Genomic DNA, 20,454 nt, shown 5'->3' on the forward strand with positions numbered 1-20,454 from the left:
CCTCATAAATGGCAGGAAACGCATCTGAACCAGCGCACCTACCCCATCGTGTTGAAGTCGTCATCCGGCGGAACATAGTCCTCGTCATCGCTTGTGAGGCCCAGCTCATTGCCGTAGCACTGGTGAACGAAATGCCAGAGTTCCTTCGGACACAACGGCTGTGGAGAGCAGAGAACCGGATACCGGGGTGTAAGGATCAGGATAAAGGAGTTGGGGGGGGGGGCGGATGTTACAGAAAGATGGATCTGGGGAACAATAAGAGGGCTACCTTTTCCAACAAAGCATTCTGCCAAAGCCGGAACATCATCATGTAGGTCCGGTCTCGGGCCCCGAATGAGGTGAAAAAGTGCTGCGAAAAGAACAAGGCTTTCATCATTCAGGATTCATCCCCAGACCGGGGTGGGTCAGCTTGTGGGGAAACAGTATAGCTGGTCATTACAAGGACTACAAGCTGGAACAATCCTGCCACCACAGGCCCCCATGACTGAGGTGACACATAAACAAGAATAAAACCTGAGGTATATTAGGAATAAAAAAGAGGAATGCTGTAACTAAATAAAAGGATTGTTGTAAACAGATTGGAGACTGACTGACGATATAATCTGCGTTCTCACTCTTACTGGCGTTAGTAAGTAGCCCCCCCGTGTCTATGGCACGCAGGCCACAGAGGGGCCACCCCACCGCCGACTCACCTTCTCCGTGTCCGTGCACAGCTGGATTGCATTTGGGATGAGCCTGGCTGTCTTTTCTTTCGTCATTGAGCAGATGTCCTTCAAACGCACCGTCAGCTGCAAAACCCAAAGTACCGGCTCATTACTAAGCTAGCGGCAGGAGCGCAATAAACGTGGATCGGAGACAACGACGACCAATGCTGAAACGTACTCATTTCTTCATCCTCACATTTAAACATTTCACAGTATATAGAAGTATCAGTATATTTCAGCATACGAACCACTAAAATTCAGATATCATTGCAAACTAAAATTACTTTAGAAACAAACGGACTATTATATAAAACAAAACCATCTGACATGATCTGTATTTGCTTTGTAGTGCGGTGCATGCGATACTCAGCGAGAAGTATTTGCTGTGAGTCATCTGTTTATATATGTGGCAGCGATAACTGGGGATTGTTTATGGCCTGCGCTTCTGACGAGGCTGCTATGTTGCTGCGTGTCACAGTCAGGGGAACAGACAGCAAAGACATGATCTCTCAGAAAGCCTTGTGGTATAGGTAAATACAATTGCTGATAAGGGGGCATTTTACTTATTGATTCACGTCAGTGACTTGAGACGGCAAATGGCCTTTGACAGAATCATGGCAGCGTGCAGCAAGCAACTTCTGAGTGCAGGATAGTACAGATCAACAACTTTAAAACTGCCTGCGGTGAAGCTATAGCTACATCTGACTACAGAAATCTGTGGCAGAATCTGTAAATCACTGAACCATCAACGTGTGATAGAGACGTTGGGGAGGGCACTGACCAGAGTCTCCCAGCGGAAGATGTTACTGTAGAAGCAAATCCAGTTCTCAGACAGGTAGAGGCGGCCCTGCAGTAATATGTCCCTCTGCAGCGCACAGGAGTAATCTGCAGGGGTACACAAGCACAAAGCAGGGTGAGCACCCCCATGATAATAATCTACACATGCCACTAATACGGGACTGGGGCTGTAATGACAGAAGATCGCCCGGTATAGACCCTCATCACCCAGCTGTCACCATTCATTATACACTACTCCTGTCTGATCCAGCCTCATCCACTACTCCTGTCTGATCCAGCCTCATCCACTACTCCTGTCTGATCCAGCCCTCATCCACTACTCCTGTCTGATCCAGCCCTCATTCACTACTCCTGTCTGATCCAGCCCTCATTCATTACTCCTGTCTGACTCAGCCCTCACACTACTCCTGTCTGATCCAGCCTCATTCACTACTCCTGTCTGATCCAGCCCTCATTCACTACTCCTGTCTGATCCAGCCTCATCCACTACTCCTGTCTGATCCAGCCCTCATTCACTGGTAGATGCTAGAATCAAGTGGACTAAGGGACCTTTTCCGTAAGGGGGAGGAGTTACGACGCAAGGGGGAGGAGCTATGCCAGCGGGATAGTTCCTCTACTATCCACGCCACCAACTATTACCTTTAGTAATTAGGTGGTGAGCGAAGCGGAGCGGAGCAAGCCACCGTGCCCGAAGCATGGCGAGCGAAGCGAGCCCGCGAGGGTACTTTTCGGGTACCCTGTTCGCCCGTAGCTCCTCCCCCTGGTGACGTAGCTTCTCCCCTCAATACGTCACAAGGTCCCTTCAGCCCCTCCGATATAGAACCAACCCTCATTCACTACTCCTGTCTGATCCAGTCCTCATTCACTACTCCTGTCTGATCCAGCCCTCATTCACTACTCCTGTCTGATCCAGCCTCATCCACTACTCCTGTCTGATCCAGTCCTCATTCACTACTCCTGTCTGATCCAGCCCTCATTCACTACTCCTGTCTGATCCAGTCCTCATTCACTACTCCTGTCTGATCCAGCCTCATTCACTACTCCTGTCTGATCCATCCTCATCCACTACTCCTGTCTGATCCAGCCTCATCCACTACTCCTGTCTGATCCAGTCCTCATTCACTATTCCTGTCTGACTCAGCCCTCACACTACTCCTGTCTGATCCAGCCCTCATTCACTACTCCTGTCTGATCCAGCCCTCATGCACTACTCTGTCTGATCCAGCCCTCATTCACTACTCCTGTCTGATCCAGCCCTCATTCACTACTCCTGTCTGATCCAGCCCTCATTCACTACTCCTGTCTGATCCAGCCCTCATTCATTACTCCTGTCTGATCCAGCCCTCATTCATTACTCCTGTCTGATCCAGTCCTCATTCACTACCCGTCTGACCCAGCCCTCATTCAGTACTCCTGTCTGACTCAGCCCTCATACTACTCCTGTCTGATCCAGCCCTCATTCACTACTCTTGTCTGACTCAGTCCTCATTCACTACTCCTGTCTGATCCAGCCCTCATTCACTACTCCTGTCTTACTCAGTCCTCATTCACTACTCCTGTCTGATCCAGCCCTCATTCACTACTCCTGTCTGATCCAGTCCTCATTCACTACTCCTGTCTGATCCAGCCCTCATTCACTACTCCTGTCTGACTCAGTCCTCATTCACTACTCCTGTCTGATCCAGCCCTCATTCACTACTCCTGTCTGATCCAGCCCTCATTCACTACTCCTGTCTGACTCAGTCCTCATTCACTACTCCTGTCTGATCCAGCCCTCATTCACTACTCCTGTCTGATCCAGCCGTCATTCACTACTCCTGTCTGATCCAGCCCTCATTCACTACTCCTGTCTGATCCAGCCCTCATTCAGTATGCCTGCCTGATCCAGCCCTCATTCAGTACTATCCAGTACTCATTCACTACTCCTGTTTGATCCAGCCCTCATTCAGTACTCCTGTCTGACCCAGCCCTCATTCAGTACTCATGTCTGACCCAGCCCTCATTCAGTACTCCTGTCTGATCCAGCCCTCATTCACTACTCCTGTCTGATCCAGTCCTCATTCACTACTCCTGTCTGATACAGCTCTCATTCAGTACTCCTGTCTGATCCACCCTCATTCGGTACTCCTGTATGATCCAGCCCTCATTCACTACTCCTGTCTGATGCAGCCCTCATTCGGTATTCCTGTCTGATCTAGCCCTCATTCGGTATTCCTGTCTGATCCAGCCCTCATTCACTACTCCTGTCTGACTCAGTCCTCATTCACTACTCCTGTCTGATCCAGTCCTCATTCACTACTCCTGTCTGATCCACCCTCATTCGGTACTCCTGTCTGATCCAGCCCTCATTCACTACTCCTGTCTGATCCAGCCCTCATTCGGTATTCCTGTCTGATCTAGCCCTCATTCACTACTCCTGTCTGATCCAGCCCTCATTCACTACTCCTGTCTGATCCAGTCCTCATTCACTACTCCTGTCTGATCCAGCCCTCATTCAGTACTCCTGTCTGATCCACCCTCATTCGGTACTCCTGTCTGATCCAGCCCTCATTCACTACTCCTGTCTGATCCAGCCCTCATTCGGTATTCCTGTCTGATCTAGCCCTCATTCGGTACTCCTGTCTGATCCAGCCCTCATTCGGTACTCCTGTCTGATCCAGCCCTCATTCGGTACTCCTGTCTGATCCAGCCCTCATTCACTACTCCTGTCTGATCCAGCCCTCATTCGGTATTCCTGTCTGATCCAGCCCTCATTCGGTATTCCTGTCTGATCCAGCCCTCAATTCACTACTCCTGTCTGATCCAGCCCTCATTCACTACTCCTGTCTGATCTTGTCCTCATTCGGTACTCCTGTCTGATCCAGCCCTCATTCGGTACTCCTGTCTGATCCAGCCCTCATTCTGTACTCCTGTCTGATCCAGCCCTCATTCTGTACTCCTGTCTGATCCAGCCCTCATTCACTACTCCTGTCTGATCCAGCCCTCATTCACTACTCCTGTCTGATCCAGCCCTCATTCACTACTCCTGTCTGATCCAGCCCTCATTCACTACTCCTGTCTGATCCAGCACTCATTCACTACTCCTGTCTGATCCAGCACTCATTCACTACTCCTGTCTGATCCAGCCCTCATTCACTACTCCTGTCTAGCTCAGGTGGGCTATGTGCTGTGAGGTTAGTATACTCCTCCTGTGTGCACATTAGTGATTCTCTTACCTACAATTAGACGTTCAGAGTCCGGCAGCTGTTTAAAGAGTTTTCGGAAATCCTCATTTCTCTGCTTATAAGTTGGACTCAGTACCTGGAAGCACAAACTCTGAACACTTAGACAGTGAAAGAGCCAACGAGGCAGGAGGCACAGAGAGCAGTGATATGAGGCTCTAGAGGAGGGAGACACAACAGCCAGACAAAGACATAGGATGTGCAGTTTATTGGATGGGAGCCAGTCTGTAAGCTGTAAGTCTTCTCTGCGCTAATGAGTGAATGCACACAGTCACGTACAGGGTTAAAGGATGCCCCCCAGTTATCTAACTGGCTGTCACAGCAACAAACAGTCCTTGTTAGGGCAGTGTGATCATTTTAATGTCATTGTGCAAGAGATGGAGAGAAAATGTTGGCTCTAGCAGCGTGATAACAGACGAGGAAGTTGGCCGGACACAAAGCTTCTCTCTGTGTGCTGGAATCACTGGGACCCGTCTCAGCCACAGTCACCACTTCCCCATTATCACAGAGAAATAACCAGCATGCCCTATATCGCTGGAGGCACTCACATCAGATCCTAGGCAGTGGCTGGCAGGAGTGTGTCAGTATTACAGGAATAACCAGAGCACTATATAGCGCTGGACGCAGTCACAGCAGATCCTAGGCAGCGGCTGGCAGGAGTGTGTCAGTATTACAGGAATAACCAGAGCACTATATAGCGCTGGACGCAGTCACAGCAGATCCTAGGCAGCGGCTGGCAGGAGTGTGTCAGTATTAAAGGAATAACTAGAGCACTATATAGCGCTGGACGCAGTCACAGCAGATCCTAGGCAGTGGCTGGCAGGAGTGTGTCAGTATTACAGGAATAACCAGAGCACTATATAGCGCTGGACGCAGGCACAGCAGATCCTAGGCAGCGGCTGGCAGGAGTGTGTCAGTATTACAGGAATAACCAGAGCACTATATAGCGCTGGACGCAGTCACAGCAGATCCTAGGCAGCGGCTGGCAGGAGTGTGTCAGTATTACAGGAATAACCAGAGCACTATATAGCGCTGGACGCAGTCACAGCAGATCCTAGGCAGCGGCTGGCAGGAGTGTGTCAGTATTACAGGAATAACTAGAGCACTATATAGTGCTGGACGCAGTCACAGCAGATCCTAGGCAGCGGCTGGCAGGAGTGTGTCAGTATTACAGGAATAACCAGAGCACTATATAGCGCTGGACACAGTCACAGCAGATCCTACGCAGCGGCTGGCAGGAGTGTATCAGTATTACAGGAATAACCAGAGCACTATATAGTGCTGGACTCAGTCACAGCAGATCCTAGACAGCGGCTGGCAGGAGTGTGTCAGTATTACAGTAATAACCAGAGCACTATATAGCGCTGGACGCAGTCACAGCAGATCCTAAGCAGCGGCTGGCAGGAGTGTGTCAGTATTACAGGAATAACCAGAGCACTATATAGCGCTGGACGCAGTCACAGCAGATCCTAGACAGCGGCTGGCAGGAGTGTGTCAGTATTACAGGAATAACCAGAGCACTATATAGCGCTGGACGCAGTCACATCAGATCCTAAGCAGCGGCTGGCAGGAGTGTGTCAGTATTACAGGAATAACCAGAGCACTATATAGCGCTGGACGCAGTCACAGCAGATCCTACTCAGCGGCTGGAAGAAGTGTGTCAGTATTACAGGAATAACCAGAGCACTATATAGCGCTGGACGCAGGCACAGCAGATCCTAGGCAGCGGCTGGCAGGAGTGTGTCAGTATTACAGGAATAATCAGAGCACTATATAGCGCTGGACGCAGGCACAGCAGATCCTAGGCAGCGGCTGGCAGGAGTGTATCAGTATTACAGGAATAACCAGAGCACTATATAGCGCTGGACGCAGGCACAGCAGATCCTAGGCAGCGGCTGGCAGGAGTGTGTCAGTATTACAGGAATAACTAGAGCACTATATAGCGCTGGATGCAGTCACAGCAGATCCTAGGCAGCGGCTGGCAGGAGTGTGTCAGTATTACAGGAATAACTAGAGCACTATATAGCGCTGGACGCAGTCACAGCAGATCCTAGGCAGCGGCTGGCAGGAGTGTGTCAGTATTACAGGAATAACCAGGGCACTATATAGCGCTGGACGCAGTCACAGCAGATCCTAGGCAGCGGCTGGCAGGAGTGTGTCAGTATTACAGGAATAACCAGAGCACTATATAGCGCTGGACGCAGTCACAGCAGATCCTAGGCAGCGGCTGGCAGGAGTGTGTCAGTATTACAGGAATAACCAGAGCACTATATAGCGCTGGACGCAGTCACAGCAGATCCTAGGCAGCGGCTGGCAGGAGTGTGTCAGTATTACAGGAATAACCAGAGCACTATATAGCGCTGGACGCAGTCACAGCAGATCCTAGGCAACGGCTGGCAGGAGTGTATCAGTATTACAGGAATAACCAGAGCACTATAAAGCGCTGGACACAGGCACAGCAGATCCTACGCAGCGGCTGGCAGGAGTGTGTCAGTATTGCAGGAATAACCAGAGCACTATATAGCGCTAGACGCAGTCACAGCAGATCCTAAGCAGCGGCTGGCAGGAGCGTGTCAGTATTACAGGAATAACCAGAGCACTATATAGCGCTGGACGCAGGCACAGCAGATCCTAGGCAGCGGCTGGCAGGAGTGTGTCAGTATTACAGGAATAACCAGAGCACTATATAGCGCTGGACGCAGTCACAGCAGATCCTAGGCAGCGGCTGGCAGGAGTGTGTCAGTATTACAGGAATAACCAGAGCACTATATAGCGCTGGACGCAGTCACAGCAGATCCTAGGCAGCGGCTGGCAGGAGTGTGTCAGTATTACAGGAATAACCAGAGCACTATATAGCGCTGGACGCAGTCACAGCAGATCCTAGGCAGCGGCTGGCAGGAGTTTGTCAGTATTACAGGAATAACCAGAGCACTATATAGCGCTGGACGCAGTCACAGCAGATCCTACACAGCGGCTGGCAGAAGTGTGTCAGTATTACAGGAATAACCAGAGCACTATATAGCGCTGGACGCAGGCACAGCAGATCCTACGCAGCGGCTGGCAGGAGTGTGTCAGTATTACAGGAATAACCAGAGCACTATATAGCGCTGGACGCAGTCACAGCAGATCCTAGGCAACGGCTGGCAGGAGTGTGTCAGTATTACAGGAATAACCAGAGCACTATATAGCGCTGGACGCAGTCACAGCAGATCCTATGCAGCGGCTGGCAGGAGTGTGTCAGTATTACAGGAATAACCAGAGCACTATATAGCGCTGGACGCAGGCACAGCAGATCCTAGGCAACGGCTGGCAGGAGTGTGTCAGTATTACAGGAATAACCAGAGCACTATATAGCGCTGGACGCAGTCACAGCAGATCCTATGCAGCGGCTGGCAGGAGTGTGTCAGTATTACAGGAATAACCAGAGCACTATATAGCGCTGGACGCAGGCACAGCAGATCCTAGGCAGAGGCTGGCAGGAGTGTGTCAGTATTACAGGAATAACCAGAGCACTATATAGCGCTGGACGCAGGCACAGCAGATCCTAGGCAACGGCTGGCAGGAGTGTGTCAGTATTACAGGAATAACTAGAGCACTATATAGCGCTGGACGCAGTCACAGCAGATCCTATGCAGCGGCTGGCAGGAGTGTGTCAGTATTACAGGAATAACCAGAGCACTATATAGCGCTGGACGCAGGCACAGCAGATCCTATGCAGCGGCTGGCAGGAGTGTGTCAGTATTACAGGAATAACCAGAGCACTATATAGCGCTGGACGCAGGCACAGCAGATCCTAGGCAGAGGCTGGCAGGAGTGTGTCAGTATTACAGGAATAACCAGAGCACTATATAGCGCTGGACGCAGTCACAGCAGATCCTATGCAGCGGCTGGCAGGAGTGTGTCAGTATTACAGGAATAACCAGAGCACTATATAGCGCTGGACGCAGGCACAGGAGATCCTAGGCAGCGGCTGGCAGGAGTGTGTCAGTATTATAGGAATAACCAGAGCACTATATAGCGCTGGACGCAGTCACAGCAGATCCTAGGCAGCGGCTGGCAGGAGTGTGTCAGTATTACAGGAATAACCAGAGCACTATATAGCGCTGGACGCAGGCACAGCAGATCCTAGGCAGCGGCTGGCAGGAGTGTGTCAGTATTACAGGAATAACCAGAGCACTATATAGCGCTGGACGCAGTCACAGCAGATCCTAGGCAGCGGCTGGCAGGAGTGTGTCAGTATTACAGGAATAACCAGAGCACTATATAGCGCTGGACGCAGGCACAGCAGATCCTAGGCAGCGGCTGGCAGGAGTGTGTCAGTATTACAGGAATAACCAGAGCACTATATAGCGCTGGACGCAGGCACAGCAGATCCTAGGCAGCAGCTGGCAGGAGTGTGTCAGTATTACAGGAATAACCAGAGCACTATATAGCGCTGGACGCAGTCACAGCAGATCCTAGGCAGCAGCTGGCAGGAGTGTGTCAGTATTACAGGAATAACCAGAGCACTATATAGCGCTGGACGCAGGCACAGCAGATCCTAGGCAGCGGCTGGCAGGAGTGTGTCAGTATTACAGGAATAACCAGAGCACTATATAGCGCTGGACGCAGTCACAGGAGATCCTAGACAGCGGCTGGCAGGAGTGTGTCAGTATTACAGGAATAACCAGAGCACTATATAGCGCTGGACGCAGTCACAGCAGATCCTAGGCAGCGGCTGGCAGGAGTGTGTCAGTATTACAGGAATAACAGGAGCGCCATATAGCGCTGGACTCAGTCACAGCAGATCCTAAGCAGCGGCTGGCAGGAGTGTGTCAGTATTACAGGAATAACCAGAGCACTATATAGCGCTGGACGCAGGCACAGCAGATCCTAGGCAGCGGCTGGCAGGAGTGTGTCAGTATTACAGGAATAACAGGAGCGCCATATAGCGCTGGACTCAGTCACAGCAGATCCTAAGCAGCGGCTGGCAGGAGTGTGTCAGTATTACAGGAATAACAGGAGCGCCATATAGCGCTGGACTCAGTCACAGCAGATCCTAAGCAGCGGCTGGCAGGAGTGTGTCAGTATTACAGGAATAACCAGAGCACTATATAGCGCTGGACGCAGGCACAGCAGATCCTAGGCAGCGGCTGGCAGGAGTGTGTCAGTATTACAGGAATAACAGGAGCGCCATATAGCGCTGGACGCAGTCACAGCAGATCCTATGCAGCGGCTGGCAGGAGTGTGTCAGTATTACAGGAATAACCAGAGCACTATATAGCGCTGGACGCAGGCACAGCAGATCCTAGGCAGCGGCTGGCAGGAGTGTGTCAGTATTACAGGAATAACCAGAGCACTATATAGCGCTGGACGCAGTCACAGGAGATCCTAGGCAGCGGCTGGCAGGAGTGTGTCAGTATTACAGGAATAACCAGAGCACTATATAGCGCTGGACGCAGGCACAGCAGATCCTAGGCAGCGGCTGACAGGAGTGTGTCAGTATTACAGGAATAACCAGAGCACTATATAGCGCTGGACGCAGGCACAGCAGATCCTAGGCAGCGGCTGGCAGGAGTGTGTCAGTATTACAGGAATAACCAGAGCACTATATAGCGCTGGACGCAGTCACAGCAGATCCTAGGCAGCGGCTGGCAGGAGTGTGTCAGTATTACAGGAATAACCAGAGCACTATATAGCGCTGGACGCAGTCACAGCAGATCCTACGCAGCGGCTGGCAGGAGTGTGTCAGTATTACAGGAATAACCAGAGCACTATATAGCGCTGGACGCAGGCACAGCAGATCCTAGGCAGAGGCTGGCAGGAGTGTGTCAGTATTACAGGAATAACCAGAGCACTATATAGCGCTGGACGCAGTCACAGCAGATCCTACGCAGCGGCTGGCAGGAGTGTGTCAGTATTACAGGAATAACCAGAGCACTATATAGCGCTGGACGCAGTCACAGCACATCCTACGCAGCGGCTGGCAGGAGTGTGTCAGTATTACAGGAATAACCAGAGCACTATATAGCGCTGGACGCAGTCACAGCAGATCCTAGGCAGCGGCTGGCAGGAGTGTGTCAGTATTACAGGAATAACCAGAGCACTATATAGCGCTGGACGCAGTCACAGCAGATCCTAGGCAGCGGCTGGCAGGAGTGTGTCAGTATTACAGGAATAACAGGAGCGCCATATAGCGCTGGACTCAGTCACAGCAGATCCTAAGCAGCGGCTGGCAGGAGCGTGTCAGTATTACAGGAATAACAGGAGCGCCATATAGCGCTGGACTCAGTCACAGCAGATCCTAAGCAGCGGCTGGCAGGAGTGTGTCAGTATTACAGGAATAACCAGAGCACTATATAGCGCTGGACGCAGGCACAGCAGATCCTAGGCAGCGGCTGGCAGGAGTGTGTCAGTATTACAGGAATAACAGGAGCGCCATATAGCGCTGGACGCAGTCACAGCAGATCCTATGCAGCGGCTGGCAGGAGTGTATCAGTATTACAGGAATAACCAGAGCACTATATAGCGCTGGACGCAGGCACAGCAGATCCTAGGCAGCGGCTGGCAGGAGTGTGTCAGTATTACAGGAATAACTAGAGCACTATATAGCGCTGGATGCAGTCACAGCAGATCCTAGGCAGCGGCTGGCAGGAGTGTGTCAGTATTACAGGAATAACTAGAGCACTATATAGCGCTGGACGCAGTCACAGCAGATCCTAGGCAGCGGCTGGCAGGAGTGTGTCAGTATTACAGGAATAACCAGGGCACTATATAGCGCTGGACGCAGTCACAGCAGATCCTAGGCAGCGGCTGGCAGGAGTGTGTCAGTATTACAGGAATAACCAGAGCACTATATAGCGCTGCACGCAGTCACAGCAGATCCTAGGCAGCGGCTGGCAGGAGTGTGTCAGTATTACAGGAATAACCAGAGCACTATATAGCGCTGGACGCAGTCACAGCAGATCCTAGGCAGCGGCTGGCAGGAGTGTGTCAGTATTACAGGAATAACCAGAGCACTATATAGCGCTGGACGCAGTCACAGCAGATCCTAGGCAACGGCTGGCAGGAGTGTATCAGTATTACAGGAATAACCAGAGCACTATAAAGCGCCGGACACAGGCACAGCAGATCCTACGCAGCGGCTGGCAGGAGTGTGTCAGTATTGCAGGAATAACCAGAGCACTATATAGCGCTAGACGCAGTCACAGCAGATCCTAAGCAGCGGCTGGCAGGAGCGTGTCAGTATTACAGGAATAACCAGAGCACTATATAGCGCTGGACGCAGGCACAGCAGATCCTAGGCAGCGGCTGGCAGGAGTGTGTCAGTATTACAGGAATAACCAGAGCACTATATAGCGCTGGACGCAGTCACAGCAGATCCTAGGCAGCGGCTGGCAGGAGTGTGTCAGTATTACAGGAATAACCAGAGCACTATATAGCGCTGGACGCAGTCACAGCAGATCCTAGGCAGCGGCTGGCAGGAGTGTGTCAGTATTACAGGAATAACCAGAGCACTATATAGCGCTGGACGCAGGCACAGCAGATCCTAGGCAGCGGCTGGCAGGAGTGTGTCAGTATTACAGGAATAACCAGAGCACTATATAGCGCTGGACGCAGGCACAGCAGATCCTAGGCAACGGCTGGCAGGAGTGTGTCAGTATTACAGGAATAACCAGAGCACTATATAGCGCTGGACGCAGTCACAGCAGATCCTATGCAGCGGCTGGCAGGAGTGTGTCAGTATTACAGGAATAACCAGAGCACTATATAGCGCTGGACGCAGGCACAGCAGATCCTAGGCAGAGGCTGGCAGGAGTGTGTCAGTATTACAGGAATAACCAGAGCACTATATAGCGCTGGACGCAGGCACAGCAGATCCTAGGCAACGGCTGGCAGGAGTGTGTCAGTATTACAGGAATAACTAGAGCACTATATAGCGCTGGACGCAGTCACAGCAGATCCTATGCAGCGGCTGGCAGGAGTGTGTCAGTATTACAGGAATAACCAGAGCACTATATAGCGCTGGACGCAGGCACAGCAGATCCTATGCAGCGGCTGGCAGGAGTGTGTCAGTATTACAGGAATAACCAGAGCACTATATAGCCCTGGACGCAGGCACAGCAGATCCTAGGCAGAGGCTGGCAGGAGTGTGTCAGTATTACAGGAATAACCAGAGCACTATATAGCGCTGGACGCAGTCACAGCAGATCCTATGCAGCGGCTGGCAGGAGTGTGTCAGTATTACAGGAATAACCAGAGCACTATATAGCGCTGGACGCAGGCACAGGAGATCCTAGGCAGCGGCTGGCAGGAGTGTGTCAGTATTACAGGAATAACCAGAGCACTATATAGCGCTGGACGCAGGCACAGCAGATCCTAGGCAGCGGCTGGCAGGAGTGTGTCAGTATTATAGGAATAACCAGAGCACTATATAGCGCTGGACGCAGTCACAGCAGATCCTAGGCAGCGGCTGGCAGGAGTGTGTCAGTATTACAGGAATAACCAGAGCACTATATAGCGCTGGACGCAGGAACAGCAGATCCTAGGCAGCGGCTGGCAGGAGTGTGTCAGTATTACAGGAATAACCAGAGCACTATATAGCGCTGGACGCAGTCACAGCAGATCCTAGGCAGCGGCTGGCAGGAGTGTGTCAGTATTACAGGAATAACCAGAGCACTATATAGCGCTGGACGCAGGCACAGCAGATCCTAGGCAGCGGCTGGCAGGAGTGTGTCAGTATTACAGGAATAACAGGAGCGCCATATAGCGCTGGACGCAGGCACAGCAGATCCTAGGCAGCGGCTGGCAGGAGTGTGTCAGTATTACAGGAATAACCAGAGCACTATATAGCGCTGGACGCAGGCACAGCAGATCCTAAGCAGCGGCTGGCAGGAGTGTGTCAGTATTACAGGAATAACCAGAGCACTATATAGCGCTGGACGCAGGCACAGCAGATCCTAGGCAGCGGCTGGCAGGAGTGTGTCAGTATTACAGGAATAACAGGAGCGCCATATAGCGCTGGACTCAGTCACAGCAGATCCTAAGCAGCGGCTGGCAGGAGTGTGTCAGTATTACAGGAATAACCAGAGCACTATATAGCGCTGGACGCAGGCACAGCAGATCCTAGGCAGCGGCTGGCAGGAGTGTGTCAGTATTACAGGAATAACCAGAGCACTATATAGCGCTGGACGCAGTCACAGCAGATCCTAGGCAGCGGCTGGCAGGAGTGTGTCAGTATTACAGGAATAACCAGAGCACTATATAGCGCTGGACGCAGTCACAGCAGATCCTACGCAGCGGCTGGCAGGAGTGTGTCAGTATTACAGGAATAACCAGAGCACTATATAGCGCTGGACGCAGTCACAGCACATCCTACGCAGCGGCTGGCAGGAGTGTGTCAGTATTACAGGAATAACCAGAGCACTATATAGCGCTGGACGCAGTCACAGCAGATCCTAGGCAGCGGCTGGCAGGAGTGTGTCAGTATTACAGGAATAACCAGAGCACTATATAGCGCTGGACGCAGTCACAGCAGATCCTAGGCAGCGGCTGGCAGGAGTGTGTCAGTATTACAGGAATAACAGGAGCGCCATATAGCGCTGGACTCAGTCACAGCAGATCCTAAGCAGCGGCTGGCAGGAGCGTGTCAGTATTACAGGAATAACAGGAGCGCCATATAGCGCTGGACTCAGTCACAGCAGATCCTAAGCAGCGGCTGGCAGGAGTGTGTCAGTATTACAGGAATAACCAGAGCACTATATAGCGCTGGACGCAGGCACAGCAGATCCTAGGCAGCGGCTGGCAGGAGTGTGTCAGTATTACAGGAATAACAGGAGCGCCATATAGCGCTGGACGCAGTCACAGCAGATCCTATGCAGCGGCTGGCAGGAGTGTGTCAGTATTACAGGAATAACCAGAGCACTATATAGCGCTGGACGCAGGCACAGCAGATCCTAGGCAACGGCTGGCAGGAGTGTGTCAGTATTACAGGAATAACCAGAGCACTATATAGCGCTGGACGCAGTCACAGCAGATCCTATGCAGCGGCTGGCAGGAGTGTGTCCGTATTACAGGAATAACCAGAGCACTATATAGCGCTGGACGCAGGCACAGCAGATCCTAGGCAGAGGCTGGCAGGAGTGTGTCAGTATTACAGGAATAACCAGAGCACTATATAGCGCTGGACGCAGGCACAGCAGATCCTAGGCAACGGCTGGCAGGAGTGTGTCAGTATTACAGGAATAACCAGAGCACTATATAGCGCTGGACGCAGTCACAGCAGATCCTATGCAGCGGCTGGCAGGAGTGTGTCAGTATTGCAGGAATAACCAGAGCACTATATAGCGCTGGACGCAGGCACAGCAGATCCTATGCAGCGGCTGGCAGGAGTGTGTCAGTATTACAGGAATAACCAGAGCACTATATAGCGCTGGACGCAGGCACAGCAGATCCTAGGCAGAGGCTGGCAGGAGTGTGTCAGTATTACAGGAATAACCAGAGCACTATATAGCGCTGGACGCAGTCACAGCAGATCCTATGCAGCGGCTGGCAGGAGTGTGTCAGTATTACAGGAATAACCAGAGCACTATATAGCGCTGGACGCAGGCACAGGAGATCCTAGGCAGCGGCTGGCAGGAGTGTGTCAGTATTACAGGAATAACCAGAGCACTATATAGCGCTGGACGCAGGCACAGCAGATACTAGGCAGCGGCTGGCAGGAGTGTGTCAGTATTATAGGAATAACCAGAGCACTATATAGCGCTGGACGCAGTCACAGCAGATCCTAGGCAGCGGCTGGCAGGAGTGTGTCAGTATTACAGGAATAACCAGAGCACTATATAGCGCTGGACGCAGGCACAGCAGGTCCTACGCAGCGGCTGGCAGGAGTGTATCAGTATTACAGGAATAACCAGAGCACTATATAGCGCTGGACGCAGGCACAGCAGATCCTACGCAGCGGCTGGCAGGAGTGTGTCAGTATTACAGGAATAACCAGAGCACTATATAGCGCTGGACGCAGTCACAGCAGATCCTAGGCAGCGGCTGGCAGGAGTGTGTCAGTATTACAGGAATAACCAGAGCACTATATAGCGCTGGACGCAGGCACAGCAGATCCTAGGCAGCGGCTGGCAGGAGTGTGTCAGTATTAAAGGAATAACCAGAGCACTATATAGCGCTGGACGCAGTCACAGCAGATCCTAGGCAGCGGCTGGCAGGAGTGTGTCAGTATTACAGGAATAACCAGAGCACTATATAGCGCTGGACGCAGGCACAGCAGATCCTAGGCAGCGGCTGGCAGGAGTGTGTCAGTATTACAGGAATAACCAGAGCACTATATAGCGCTGGACGCAGTCACAGCAGATCCTAGGCAGCGGCTGGCAGGAGTGTGTCAGTATTACAGGAATAACCAGAGCACTATATAGCGCTGGACGCAGGCACAGCAGATCCTAGGCAACGGCTGGCAGGAGTGTGTCAGTATTACAGGAATAACCAGAGCACTATATAGCGCTGGACGCAGTCACAGCAGATCCTATGCAGCGGCTGGCAGGAGTGTGTCAGTATTGCAGGAATAACCAGAGCACTATATAGCGCTGGACGCAGGCACAGCAGATCCTATGCAGCGGCTGGCAGGAGTGTGTCAGTATTACAGGAATAACCAGAGCACTATATAGCGCTGGACGCAGGCACAGCAGATCCTAGGCAGAGGCTGGCAGGAGTGTGTCAGTATTACAGGAATAACCAGAGCACTATATAGCGCTGGACGCAGTCACAGCAGATCCTATGCAGCGGCTGGCAGGAGTGTGTCAGTATTACAGGAATAACCAGAGCACTATATAGCGCTGGACGCAGGCACAGGAGATCCTAGGCAGCGGCTGGCAGGAGTGTGTCAGTATTACAGGAATAACCAGAGCACTATATAGCGCTGGACGCAGGCACAGCAGATACTAGGCAGCGGCTGGCAGGAGTGTGTCAGTATTATAGGAATAACCAGAGCACTATATAGCGCTGGACGCAGTCACAGCAGATCCTAGGCAGCGGCTGGCAGGAGTGTGTCAGTATTACAGGAATAACCAGAGCACTATATAGCGCTGGACGCAGGCACAGCAGGTCCTACGCAGCGGCTGGCAGGAGTGTATCAGTATTACAGGAATAACCAGAGCACTATATAGCGCTGGACGCAGGCACAGCAGATCCTACGCAGCGGCTGGCAGGAGTGTGTCAGTATTACAGGAATAACCAGAGCACTATATAGCGCTGGACGCAGTCACAGCAGATCCTAGGCAGCGGCTGGCAGGAGTGTGTCAGTATTACAGGAATAACCAGAGCACTATATAGCGCTGGACGCAGGCACAGCAGATCCTAGGCAGCGGCTGGCAGGAGTGTGTCAGTATTACAGGAATAACCAGAGCACTATATAGCGCTGGACGCAGGCACAGCAGATCCTAGGCAGCGGCTGGCAGGAGTGTGTCAGTATTACAGGAATAACCAGAGCACTATATAGCGCTGGACGCAGTCACAGCAGATCCTAGGCAGCGGCTGGCAGGAGTGTGTCAGTATTACAGGAATAACCAGAGCACTATATAGCGCTGGACGCAGTCACAGCAGATCCTACGCAGCGGCTGGCAGGAGTGTGTCAGTATTACAGGAATAACCAGAGCACTATATAGCGCTGGACGCAGGCACAGCAGATCCTAGGCAGTGGCTGGCAGGAGTGTGTCAGTATTACAGGAATAACCAGAGCACTATATAGCGCTGGACGCAGTCACAGCAGATCCTACGCAGCGGCTGGCAGGAGTGTGTCAGTATTACAGGAATAACCAGAGCACTATATAGCGCTGGACGCAGTCACAGCACATCCTACGCAGCGGCTGGCAGGAGTGTGTCAGTATTACAGGAATAACCAGAGCACTATATAGCGCTGGACGCAGTCACAGCAGATCCTAGGCAGCGGCTGGCAGGAGTGTGTCAGTATTACAGGAATAACCAGAGCACTATATAGCGCTGGACGCAGTCACAGCAGATCCTAGGCAGCGGCTGGCAGGAGTGTGTCAGTATTACAGGAATAACCAGAGCACTATATAGCGCTGGACGCAGTCACAGCAGATCCTAGGCAGCGGCTGGCAGGAGTGTGTCAGTATTACAGGAATAACCAGAGCACTATATAGCGCTGGACGCAGTCACAGCAGATCCTAGGCAGCGGCTGGCAGGAGTTTGTCAGTATTACAGGAATAACCAGAGCACTATATAGCGCTGGACGCAGTCACAGCAGATCCTACACAGCGGCTGGCAGAAGTGTGTCAGTATTACAGGAATAACCAGAGCACTATATAGCGCTGGACGCAGGCACAGCAGATCCTACGCAGCGGCTGGCAGGAGTGTGTCAGTATTACAGGAATAACCAGAGCACTATATAGCGCTGGACGCAGTCACAGCAGATCCTAGGCAACGGCTGGCAGGAGTGTGTCAGTATTACAGGAATAACCAGAGCACTATATAGCGCTGGACGCAGTCACAGCAGATCCTATGCAGCGGCTGGCAGGAGTGTGTCAGTATTACAGGAATAACCAGAGCACTATATAGCGCTGGACGCAGGCACAGCAGATCCTAGGCAGAGGCTGGCAGGAGTGTGTCAGTATTACAGGAATAACCAGAGCACTATATAGCGCTGGACGCAGGCACAGCAGATCCTAGGCAACGGCTGGCAGGAGTGTGTCAGTATTACAGGAATAACTAGAGCACTATATAGCGCTGGACGCAGTCACAGCAGATCCTATGCAGCGGCTGGCAGGAGTGTGTCAGTATTACAGGAATAACCAGAGCACTATATAGCGCTGGACGCAGGCACAGCAGATCCTATGCAGCGGCTGGCAGGAGTGTGTCAGTATTACAGGAATAACCAGAGCACTATATAGCGCTGGACGCAGGCACAGCAGATCCTAGGCAGAGGCTGGCAGGAGTGTGTCAGTATTACAGGAATAACCAGAGCACTATATAGCGCTGGACGCAGTCACAGCAGATCCTATGCAGCGGCTGGCAGGAGTGTGTCAGTATTACAGGAATAACCAGAGCACTATATAGCGCTGGACGCAGGCACAGGAGATCCTAGGCAGCGGCTGGCAGGAGTGTGTCAGTATTATAGGAATAACCAGAGCACTATATAGCGCTGGACGCAGTCACAGCAGATCCTAGGCAGCGGCTGGCAGGAGTGTGTCAGTATTACAGGAATAACCAGAGCACTATATAGCGCTGGACGCAGGCACAGCAGATCCTAGGCAGCGGCTGGCAGGAGTGTGTCAGTATTACAGGAATAACCAGAGCACTATATAGCGCTGGACGCAGTCACAGCAGATCCTAGGCAGCGGCTGGCAGGAGTGTGTCAGTATTACAGGAATAACCAGAGCACTATATAGCGCTGGACGCAGGCACAGCAGATCCTAGGCAGCGGCTGGCAGGAGTGTGTCAGTATTACAGGAATAACCAGAGCACTATATAGCGCTGGACGCAGGCACAGCAGATCCTAGGCAGCAGCTGGCAGGAGTGTGTCAGTATTACAGGAATAACCAGAGCACTATATAGCGCTGGACGCAGTCACAGCAGATCCTAGGCAGCAGCTGGCAGGAGTGTGTCAGTATTACAGGAATAACCAGAGCACTATATAGCGCTGGACGCAGGCACAGCAGATCCTAGGCAGCGGCTGGCAGGAGTGTGTCAGTATTACAGGAATAACCAGAGCACTATATAGCGCTGGACGCAGTCACAGGAGATCCTAGACAGCGGCTGGCAGGAGTGTGTCAGTATTACAGGAATAACCAGAGCACTATATAGCGCTGGACGCAGTCACAGCAGATCCTAGGCAGCGGCTGGCAGGAGTGTGTCAGTATTACAGGAATAACAGGAGCGCCATATAGCGCTGGACTCAGTCACAGCAGATCCTAAGCAGCGGCTGGCAGGAGTGTGTCAGTATTACAGGAATAACCAGAGCACTATATAGCGCTGGACGCAGGCACAGCAGATCCTAGGCAGCGGCTGGCAGGAGTGTGTCAGTATTACAGGAATAACAGGAGCGCCATATAGCGCTGGACTCAGTCACAGCAGATCCTAAGCAGCGGCTGGCAGGAGTGTGTCAGTATTACAGGAATAACAGGAGCGCCATATAGCGCTGGACTCAGTCACAGCAGATCCTAAGCAGCGGCTGGCAGGAGTGTGTCAGTATTACAGGAATAACCAGAGCACTATATAGCGCTGGACGCAGGCACAGCAGATCCTAGGCAGCGGCTGGCAGGAGTGTGTCAGTATTACAGGAATAACAGGAGCGCCATATAGCGCTGGACTCAGTCACAGCAGATCCTAAGCAGCGGCTGGCAGGAGTGTGTCAGTATTACAGGAATAACCAGAGCACTATATAGCGCTGGACGCAGGCACAGCAGATCCTAGGCAGCGGCTGGCAGGAGTGTGTCAGTATTACAGGAATAACCAGAGCACTATATAGCGCTGGACGCAGTCACAGGAGATCCTAGGCAGCGGCTGGCAGGAGTGTGTCAGTATTACAGGAATAACCAGAGCACTATATAGCGCTGGACGCAGGCACAGCAGATCCTAGGCAGCGGCTGACAGGAGTGTGTCAGTATTACAGGAATAACCAGAGCACTATATAGCGCTGGACGCAGGCACAGCAGATCCTAGGCAGCGGCTGGCAGGAGTGTGTCAGTATTACAGGAATAACCAGAGCACTATATAGCGCTGGACGC

The 20,454-nt window shown here is 52.1% G+C and overlaps 1 protein-coding gene across 10 annotated transcripts in view; it reads right to left on the reverse strand.

The window, feature by feature from the left end:
* GRAMD1B (GRAM domain containing 1B) overlaps positions 1-20,454 on the reverse strand; it is a 662,311-nt gene that overhangs the window by 41,594 nt on the left and 600,263 nt on the right. For all 10 annotated transcript variants that reach the window (XM_063943811.1, XM_063943810.1, XM_063943812.1 and 7 more), the window contains 5 exons: positions 4,718-4,802; positions 1,486-1,589; positions 693-788; positions 269-349; positions 43-158 (listed from right to left, as the gene is read on the reverse strand). In XM_063943811.1, coding sequence (XP_063799881.1) covers positions 43-158; positions 269-349; positions 693-788; positions 1,486-1,589; positions 4,718-4,802 — 482 coding nt within the window. The remainder of the gene's footprint in view (positions 1-42; positions 159-268; positions 350-692; positions 789-1,485; positions 1,590-4,717; positions 4,803-20,454) is intronic.

The sequence above is a fragment of the Pseudophryne corroboree genome, chromosome 10 (genome assembly GCF_028390025.1).
Source record: "Pseudophryne corroboree isolate aPseCor3 chromosome 10, aPseCor3.hap2, whole genome shotgun sequence".
Lineage (NCBI taxonomy): Eukaryota > Metazoa > Chordata > Amphibia > Anura > Myobatrachidae > Pseudophryne > Pseudophryne corroboree.